Consider the following 10,318-nt stretch of genomic DNA (forward strand, 5'->3'; position numbering starts at 1 on the left):
GCTTCAAGTTCAAACACTGCTTGCAAGGTCCTTAGGTCACCAAGGTTCTCAAGCAATATATTATCCAGATCATGGACAGCAATAACAGGCTCAACTAGCCATGGCTCGGGAACATCAAGATTCATGGTAGAGCAGTTGGCGGCGGAGACGGTGGAGTCGGAGCAGAGGGGGATGCAGTCGGAGACGGAGCAGGTGGCGCCGGAGTCGGAGAGGATGGAGGCGTTGACGGCGAGGATGTAGGCCATGGTGAGGAAGGTATTGCTCTTGCTGGGTTGTTGTTGTTGTTGTTTGGTAGAGAGAGAAAGCTGGGTTGTTGTTGTTGCTGGGTTGTTGTTGATTATTGTCCTTAGAAACCCCAAGTGAGGTATACGGGGCAGAGGTGTAAGAACAGAATTTTGGAGCAGAACAGGGCTCTTAGGAGTTGGTTATCTTTGGAGTCTCAATTTCCGGCAGGTAGAGAGAGAAGAATGAGGAAGAGAACGGTGCTGCTGCGGCTGCCGTTGCCGACTTGGACGACGCCGATGGAGGTGATGATTTTACAGAGTGAGGTTGCAGAGACCAAGGTGAAAGGAGAGGAGGTATGTGTTGGAGGTTTCAATTGGCACGGTTGGGGTCCGGCAGGCGGTGAAGGCAAGGTTGCCGCCCGCCGGAAGGTGAAGATCACCTAGAGCTAACCTATAGCTCTGATACCATGTTATAAATGATGTATTATTGATTGATGTATTACAAGATTGTTGTGTATATTTTGTATATTACAAGCTATTATATAGGAGAGGATTTGGGAGTAGGTGAGGTAGGTGAGTGGTGGTAGTGGATGGTAGTGGAGGTGGTGGGTGGTAGTGGAAATGGTAGGTGGAGTTGGTGGTGTGGTAATTTACACAATTTACAATTTACATTAACAAATGTATCGCTCCTTACATGAAAGCGAAATGAACATTAGTGACTTCATAACAAAATAAATCAAATAAGATAACAATCGAAATTACGGTACAAATGAAACTAAATATTAACAACAATCATAATTATAGAAATTATAGACAAATGTCAAGAGCACATACAACAAATGTTAACAATTACACCAGTGAGGAAGTTTGTAGGAGAAAGGAGGGGTGAGGGAACACAAAACCAATTGGGTTGAAATACTAAACAAAAACACGACAAAGCACGATAAACTGAAGTAATCGAACTTGACAAAGTGAAATGACAAAAACAAAATTTATCTAGCATTCCAATTATTTAAGGTTTTGCCAAGTTGAATTGAGTTTATGGTGAAGTTTTCCTGCACTCTTTTAATCCTTCAATTTATCCTATACCAAAAACTAATCACGTAACAAATTTGCCACTGTATATGTATAATTAATCAATTAGAGAAATATCTCTAAATTATCAATTTTTTCCCTTATCAAGGCTCTAAACTCATCGATTCCCTCCCTCTTTCTAGCATCTTCCAGTTCTTTAGGTAAAGTTCATGAGAGAGAAAAGGGATCATAATAGTGTTGGGTGGCTCGAAGTCGGGAACTGTGAGTTTCAATAGCTAGGACCCTGTCCAAGAGCTCTTGTGGGAGAACCACTCCTCTCCTTTTATTGACAGGTATTTTGGCTGTCTTCACCAGCGCTCTCCACTTATCCTATGCCAATTCACCAACCACATCAAGTGAGCATACTTTTAAATGATACAACACACGTCAAGAAGATAGAGATAAGCAGCTTAAAATGGAGCCTACTTGGAGGTACAAGTAGCTGTTATATTGTTATTATGCATGGAAAGGGATTGGTAAATGTTTTTCTTCTTTTTTATTTCTTTTTCATTTTTAAATTGGGAATTATGTTACTTGGTAGAGTGCAGTGAACCTCTTTTTTTACTCTGAAAATAAATCTTCATCTTCTTCCTTTTCATTCTTTTTGCAAGGAGGGGAAGAAGACAAAGAGTCGAGTGATAATCAAATAGCCTCATCAAAGTAACAGCCACAAATCCAACAAAACACGTATTAAAATCCACAAGCAAGCATGGAAAGTTATAGTGAAGTCCTCACCTTCAAATCCGTATGTGTCCGGTTACTGGCATTTCCAAAAGCTTGTTCCCTAATTTTTTTCCATCTGCAGAATAGAATTACTGATTGAAACTTTACAAATCGCAATATAGGGAATAATATGCCCAAAAAATTGCAAATTTCAAACAACTAATTTAGGATCATATCCATCCAGTCCTTGCAGAATAAAAGAAAAGAAATCTGACATACTTTGAGAAAAAAAAATTGCTGAAATTTAGGCTTTGATGAGTCCAGTTTTTGTATGCACATGCACAATCTAGCTTTGACGTCTCAGAACAATACATTTGTTAATTTTTTTTCCAAAGGGCAAGTTCAGATGATCCAACCAGAGATTGCAGTTGACAGCTTTGTTTTCTAAAACATACCTTCCAGTTCCAAGTTTCTCAACCTCTTGGACCAGTGCTTCAACTTCAGAAATAGAATAAAATTCAGAACGACGACGCTGCACATTCTGAGATGAATTGGATTTTTCATGCATGGGGCTCATGTCTAATGGCTCCACACTCATTGCAGGAAGGGCAATGACCTCCATGGGAGCAGTGTTTTTGCCTACTAAGATGTTAGTCTGAGACTCCACCAGGTCATGATCACCTTGAATAAGATTACCCGAATTGCACAATAGAGGATCTAGTGAGGTATCAGGAGTTCCCTGATGAACAACAGGAGTGTAGGAGCACCTAGTAACAATAGCAGTTAGTTATTAGCTGAAAGGCATCCGGCATTAATTATTTTTCACAGTTTGAAAGAGATAACTATAACTCTCTTCTCATATCCTACAACAGCAAAGACATTGGAGACATTTTGAAAAAATTGCATTTGCTCACTGCTCAGGAAGGTAGGAAGCTCACTTCACTTTCTTCAGTAATACAAATGCACTTATGAATGAGAAAATAACTTCATAAATTGTCACAATCTACAATGTGGCTCAGGCAAAACATGTGGAAAAGTGAACTTATTATGTTTCTAAACTGTATACAATTTGGGAGGAGGAAAGGCCACAAAGCCACAAACCCTACTAGATGAAGTCAGATTATGACATGAAGACATGTTAAAGGCCAGTGCACATTTTATTACCTCGCTAGAGGCTGAGATATGTCGCAAGGGAGCTGGAGGGGACAACTGTGGGGAACATGTGAAGGTATAGGCTCCAGGATGACATCCAGCCTGCTCTCATTAGAAATAGCAGTCTCCGATAAAGTTTTGTTCTCATCTCCAATCTTTTTCCCCGGAAGAAGTACACCAACATGCGCACCTCCAACTATGCCAGTTGCTTTTTCCATAATTTTTCTCTACAAAACAGTTACTCTATCTTCAGGATATATGCTTAGGAACCATGCTGCCAAAGGGTAAGCGAGTGATGTTTATGCAAAGCAATGTTAGGAAAGCATTAACTAGATAACAGGGAAGAATGAATGATGGGTAATGCAAAGGCCAATAAATTAAGGAATTATGCATTTGCGGTGTTGTATGATTGTTGAGAAAAATGCAATCAAAGACGTCCCCAGTAGTGCTATTAAAATGTCAGTATTGCATTAAAAACAGATGATATGTATTCTTTTGGTGATCCAACATATAAAGATGCAAATGCATATCAATCACTATTCCTGCCTTGGTTCTTTGCATTTATGTGAACCTAAACTATATGGAAAGACATAGAATCAAAATTTATACCACAAACACTGAAGAGGGAAAAAAAATGCACTGCCTTATCTTTCTTCCAAGACCACCACAATATGTGAAATAAGGTTAGTGCAAAATAATCAGAATTGAAGTTTATATACCTTCAGAAAGCCAATGGTAGAAGTTTCTGGAATCTCAACAAGAAACTCCGGCACTGTAAAAGACTTGATCCTAAGCTTCACTGAGTAAAGTAAAATACAACTTTGTATCAGAACCTTTGTGATGTCCGGCACTAAGGAAGTCAAAAGAGCACAATATAAATCACTCCACTAGTTGCCCTCATACCGTATGAATCCCGTGATTCAAGAAATGTGTTTTGATCTCCTGTTGAAGATGTTGTCCTAGTAGCTAGGATACAAAAAGAATGATATGCTCAGTGATGCAACAAATGAATTTAGGCTGTAAAACTGGAATCAGAATGACAAGATAGACTCACGATAAGAACTAAATCCAATCCCCATGTATTATAGAAACAAGGATTATGTGAATCCACAAGAGCTGGAACATACCTCCATGCTTCAATAGAGCTAAATCAGGTACAGCATCTTCCGTAATCATACTTTTCTCAAACAAATTACAGATGCTTTCACTCGTAACCACTTCATTCAAATTTGATTTGGTGTTATCATCAAAAGGTTTCATCATTTTGGAAGGATAGTTGCTTTGAGATCCTTGGCATTTCCACCTAAGGATGTCAGGCTGTAATTCCTCATCTGAAAACATCATCATAACCTCCATTTAGGCCAACCATCATGTGGAAGGACAAAATTATTGTCATATCCAATAAAAAAGTTGTTCCACATGATTAGCTTTCCAATCTGCTTAAGCCTTTCGATTAATTTGTATAGTTTCCCAACAAAAATAGGTTAAACGTTATAAGAAATGATTGAATCCCCAATGAGAACAGAAATTATTGAGAAATTATGTATTTCCACCTATCCGAAATGCTTTGGTTTGCTATAATTCCATCATAATTTGATATCAAGGTACCTTCAGATGTTTTCACCATTTCAGAAGGATAGCTTCTTTGAGACGTTTGGCATTTCCTCTTTTTGGAATTGCACTCTAATTCCTCATCTGAAAAATAAAATAAAATAAAATAAAAATTCACAATAACTTCCATCTGGACCAAAAAGCATTAAAAAAAGATAGCATGGTTCACAGCCCAAAACCCATAGGCCATAAAGTTGCTTCTGAATCAGCTTAAGCCTTTTAATGTATACTTTATATTTTCAATATAAAAAAAAAAATACTCTAAATAGTTAAAACAAATGCATGAATTTTATTACCCAAAGGACTAGAACAGAACAGCACCCTGTGTATCATTATATAAATAAATAAATAAATAGAACAGAACCACGTATCATTGAAACTATGTTCCAACTTATGCATAGACAGAATGTGAACCTGGTAGAGGATCTTGTTTGTTTATGTTTTTCTCATGCAAATTAGAAATGCTCTTGCCTGCAACCATTCCAACGGAATCTGATACCAGCCGATTGTCAACAGGTTTTGATATTTTGGAAGAACAGTTGCTCTGATAGCTTTGACATTTCCTTTTGTGGTTGTTGGACTCTAATTTTTCATCTGACAACATCACAGTGACTTCCATTTAGACCAACAATCATGCAAAAAGGACAGTGTTGTTGTCATGGCCTAAAGCTCACTAAATTGTTTATAGTGATGAAACTCCCTAGTCAGTTTAAGCATTTCCACTTTTTAACCACTTTAAAAATACTAGGACTTTATAATAAATACTCTTAAGTCTTAAAGGCTAGAAGAAATTCGTGAGTTTATACTGCCGCAATAATAAGGACTGAACCATGTGTATCATTGAAACTATGTTGCAGCAGCTAGAACATACCTCTACGTGTTGACAGATGCGAACTTGACACAACATCTTCATTCATGTCTTTCTCAAGCAAATTAGAGATGCTCTTGCCTGCAATTTTTTTATTAGAATTCAAGACCAGGTTATCCTCAAGAGGTTTTGTTGTTTTGGAAGAACAGTTGCTTTGAGAACTTTGGCATTCCCCATAGTAGTTTCTAGCCTTTAATTTCTCATCTGAAAACATTTGTTACAACTTCAAACGACAAACAAACGTTACAAAAGGAAAGCATTGGTGTCATAGCCTAAAGCTAATTTAGTTGCTTGCCAGGATGAAGCCCCCAATCGCCTAAAAGATTTACAATTTTCAATAAATACTTAAAATTTTCAATAAACAAATACTCTAATAATTTGAAGACATACGTGAATTTACAATAGAACCTTGTGCATCACCGAAACCATGTCCATACAACTAGAACTAGAATATACCTTCTCTACACATTGACAGAGGTGAACCTGGTTGAGCATTTACTTTGTCAATATATTCCTCAGCCAATTTAAAAATGCTCTTGCCTGCAATAATTCCATCAGACTTTGATGCCACGGTATCGCCACAAGGTTTTTCCATTTTGTATGGATCGATGATTCGAGCACCTCTGCGGTTGTGTTGTTTCTTTTCTGAAAGCATCAACACAACTTCTAATTTAAACCAACAATCAATCAAGTAAAAGATCATAGCAAAAAGACAATAATATAAAGTTCCTTCCTATTGTGAAGCTCCCATTCAGCTCGAATCTTCCCATTTTTTAATGAACACGAAAAACTTAGAAAATACTCTAATACTTTAGTACAAAAAGCTTGAATAATTTGTATTGCCTCAGCAACCAGAATAGAACCCTGTGAAGCATTGAAACTATGTCTCAAGAGGTAGAGCATGCCTACTGGCCAAATCAAACTTTGTAGCGAATCTACCACACAAGTGTCTTTCTCAGGCAAATTAGAAATACTTTGAGAACTTGGTATTTCCTCTGGTGGTTATGAGGCTCTAACTTATCATCTGCAAGCATCAAAGTTAAGGCCCCAAGCCCATTAAGTTACTTCCCCCATTGTAGCTTTCCCCATATCTTTCTATTTTTCAGTAAATAGTAAAGACTTCCAATAAAAATATGCTAATGGTCACAACATACATGCGAATTCATTAGAATCACAATTAGAACTAAATCCCATTCCTATGTATTGTAGAAACAAGGATTATGTGTATCCACAAGGGCTAGAACATACCTCCACGCTTTGATAGGGCTAAATCAGGTACAGCATCTTCCTTTATTATATCTTTCTCAGGCAAATTAGAGATGCTTTCACACATAACCATTTCATTCATATTTGATTCAGTAGTACCATCAAAATGTTTCATCATTCTGGAATGATAGTTGCGTTGAGATCCTTGGCATTTCCTGCTATGATTTTCAGGCTGTGATTCCTTACCTGAAAACATCATCAGAGTTTCCATTTTTTAGTAAATACTTTGAATTTGCAATAAACAAATACTCTAATAATTTGCAGAAATGCGTGAATTTATAATAGAACCGTGTGTACCACTGAAACCATTGCCCTACAACTAGAACTAGAATATACCTCTACACATTGACAGAGTTGAACCTAGTTGAGCATTTACTTTGTTAATGTCTTTCTCAGAGAAGTTAGAAATGCTCTTGCCTGCGATTATTCCTTCAGACTTTGATGCCGGGGCATCACCACAAGGATTTTCCGTTTTGGATGAACGGATGTTTTGAGAACTTCTACGTTTGTGGAGCTCTGAAAGCATCAACACAACTTATATTTAAACCAACAATTTGTCAAGCAAAAGATCATAGCAAAAAGGCAATAAAGTTCCTTCCTACTGTGAAGCTCCCACACAGCTCACATCTTTCCATTTTTCAATAAATACTTTTAACTTTCCAATAGACAATACTCTAATAATCAGTACAGATACAGAACGCTTTAATTAATTTATATTGCCTCATCAACTAGAATAGAACCCTGTGAAGCATTGAAACTATGTCCCAAGAGGAAGAACATGGCTCTAAGCAGTTGTGCATCTACATTATCAGAGAAAATACCTTTGACTTTCCAATAGAAAATACTCTAATAAATAGTACAAAACGCTTGAATTAATTTATATTGCCTCATCAACTAGAATAGATCCCTGTGAAGCATTGAAACTATCTCCCAAGAGGAAGAACACGGTTCTAAGCAATGACAAAAGCAAATGCAGTTCTGCAGTTGTGCATCTGCGTTATCAGTGTCTTTCTCAGCCAAATTATAAATGCGTTGAGAACTTTGGTGTTTCCTCTTGTGGTGGTCAGGGTCTAAATTCTCATCTGAAAACATCAAAGTAAAAGCCAGTGTTATTGTCATAACCCAAGCCCATTAAGTTACTTCCCCCCGTTGTAGGTTTCCCCATGAGTTTATACCTTTCCATTTTTTGATAAACTCTTAGACTTCCAATAAAAACATGCAACTGGTCACAAGATACATGTGAATTCATATAGCCTCACATTTAGAACTAAATCCCATTCCCATATATTTAGGCCAACATTCATGTGAAAGGACAAAATTATTGTTATATCAAATAAAAACGTTGTTCCATACATATCAAGCCTTCCCATTTTTTGATTAATATGGAGGGTTTCCCAACAAAAATAGGCCAACTGTTATAAGAAATGTGTGAATCCCCATCAGTTAGAACACAAATTATAAGAAAATCATGCATTTCCAAACTGTCAGAGCATCGTTTTCAATAATACAAATGCTTTGTCCTTCTATCATTCCATCAAAAATTAACACCAAGGTACCTTCAGATGCATTCCCAATTTCAGAAAGACAGCTTCTTTGAGACGTTTGGCACTTCCCCTTGTTGGAATTGCAATTATCCGATCGATTAGCAAAATCCTGAGTCACACGTCCAGACACCACATGAGTCAGTGCCGACATCTCCCGCGACATTCTGTAGCATGCAAACACCTCCCCATTGCCAACACGTGGTTGAACATTTTCTTTGTCAATGTCTTGCTCAGTATCAGAATTTGATGCTGATGCCAGGGCATTGCCAAAAGGCTTTGCCTTTTTGTATGTACAGTAAGTTTGAGAAGTTGTGCATTTCAATTTCTGGTTGTTGAACTGTGATTTCTCATCTGAAAGCATCAACACAGTTTCTATTTAATAAACCAACAATCACATCACAGGCAATAATAATACTTAAAACTCCCTGGGGCTCATCAGCTCACATCTTTCTAATTTTTTAATTTAATAAATACTCAAAGTAAAATACTCTTAATAATTAGTAGAAATGCTTGAATTTATATTACCTCACTTCAATTCTCCATCACAATTATTGTGTACCTAGAAAGAACATACCTAGCTCTATGCATTGAATTGAAAGAGACAAAAACAAATGGGAAAAATGTTTCTTGAATACAAATTTAATGCAATTACCTACCCGACGACCGATGGAACTCATCCTCTGAAAATTGCCGAGGAGAAGGATGAGTAGGAGAAGGTATGGTATTTAAGAAGCTAAAAGGCCATGTATTTTCACTCTGCAAGGATATCACCATACTTAAGCTGGAAGATGGAACAGGAGCAGCAACATTATCCAGGTCAGTATCCAAATCGGAATAGATATCATCATCGTCATCGTTATCGATCCTACTATTATGAAAGCCCAAGTCCCATTTGTTGTTGGACTTGTGCTCCCTTCCCATCTTTTAAATTTCTCACCACTCCAACAACAAACTGTACATCCAAATCGGAATATATATCATCATCGTCATCGTTATCGATCCTACTACAATATTTTAATAATAGTAGTAGTAGTAGCAGTAGTTGTTGTTCACAAAACAAATCAACTTCAACTACTATAACAAAAAACAGACACATCTCTCACAACAGTACAGTCCAGATGTTTTTAATTAAATAAATAAATAAATAAATAAAAAGAACATTCATCTGCATATATTGGTGAGCCCACCCCTAAATCCGCTTAAACCCTTCGGCCCCGTTTGTTTTGGTTCGGCCCCGTTTGTTTTTGGGGTAGGGGGTGGGTTGAGATTAAGATGGAAGTGAGATTCATGTTGTGTTTGTTTGTAGAATTAGGAAAAAAATTAAGATGAAAGTCGGAAGGGAGATTGGGATGAAGGAGGTAAAAGTGATATTAGAAAAATAGTGAGGGGGTTAGATTTTTTTTTTTTTTTTTTTTTACATGTTGAGTATTTTTTTTTAATATTAATGTTTAATTTTTTATATTTTTTTATTTTATATAAAAATAATTTAATAATTCTTACACTAACAATTATCATCAAAATAAATATAATTTTATTTAATTTCCTCACTATAAATTCTAGGGCTGAGCAAGGAATCCGTGAAATCCGTAATCCGATCCAGTCCAGTCCAATCCGATAGGTTTGGATTGGTTTTTTGAATCCGTGGTTCGGTTCCGGATTGAATAATTAAAAATCCGTAGTTCACGGATTGGTTCCGGATTGAATCCCACGGTTCCGGATTGGAACCGATCCGGACCGTATACAAATAGTCTATATTTTTATTATACATTCTCCCCCATAGTATCTTTTCTTATTCTATGTAAAATCTAAACTCAAACCTAAAATCGTATAATATCTTCTTTTATTACTTTTGTTTGTTAGTTTTAAGTTTTAATTTGCAATGGTCTAAATACTTATGGTGAAACCAGTTTTCTTAT

General features: G+C 36.7%; 1 protein-coding gene across 10 annotated transcripts; it reads right to left on the reverse strand.

Annotated features, from left to right (window-relative positions):
* Positions 1-1,000: 1,000 nt before the first annotated feature.
* On the reverse strand, positions 1,001-9,669 carry LOC114278411 (uncharacterized). 10 transcript variants are annotated; one of them, XM_082903938.1, is made up of 15 exons: positions 9,059-9,669; positions 8,415-8,753; positions 7,276-7,374; positions 6,841-7,044; positions 6,049-6,237; positions 5,596-5,673; positions 5,139-5,318; positions 4,722-4,808; positions 4,241-4,444; positions 4,017-4,079; positions 3,833-3,912; positions 3,126-3,340; positions 2,417-2,728; positions 2,034-2,097; positions 1,001-1,628 (listed from the first exon to the last, which is right to left on the reverse strand). In XM_082903938.1, exons 1-15 carry the CDS (start codon positions 9,321-9,323, stop codon positions 1,467-1,469), a joined length of 2,541 nt encoding a protein of 846 aa, XP_082760064.1. In that variant the 5' UTR covers positions 9,324-9,669; the 3' UTR covers positions 1,001-1,466. The 10 variants fall into 10 exon arrangements, with proteins under 10 accessions (XP_082760064.1, XP_082760060.1, XP_082760061.1 ...); XM_082903934.1 differs by having other exon boundaries at positions 5,596-5,796; XM_082903935.1 differs by having other exon boundaries at positions 7,195-7,374.
* Between the last annotated feature and the right edge of the window lie 649 nt (positions 9,670-10,318).

Source organism: Camellia sinensis, chromosome 14, assembly GCF_055761805.1.
Source record: "Camellia sinensis isolate YWXY chromosome 14, ASM5576180v1, whole genome shotgun sequence".
In the NCBI taxonomy this organism is placed as follows: domain Eukaryota; kingdom Viridiplantae; phylum Streptophyta; class Magnoliopsida; order Ericales; family Theaceae; genus Camellia; species Camellia sinensis.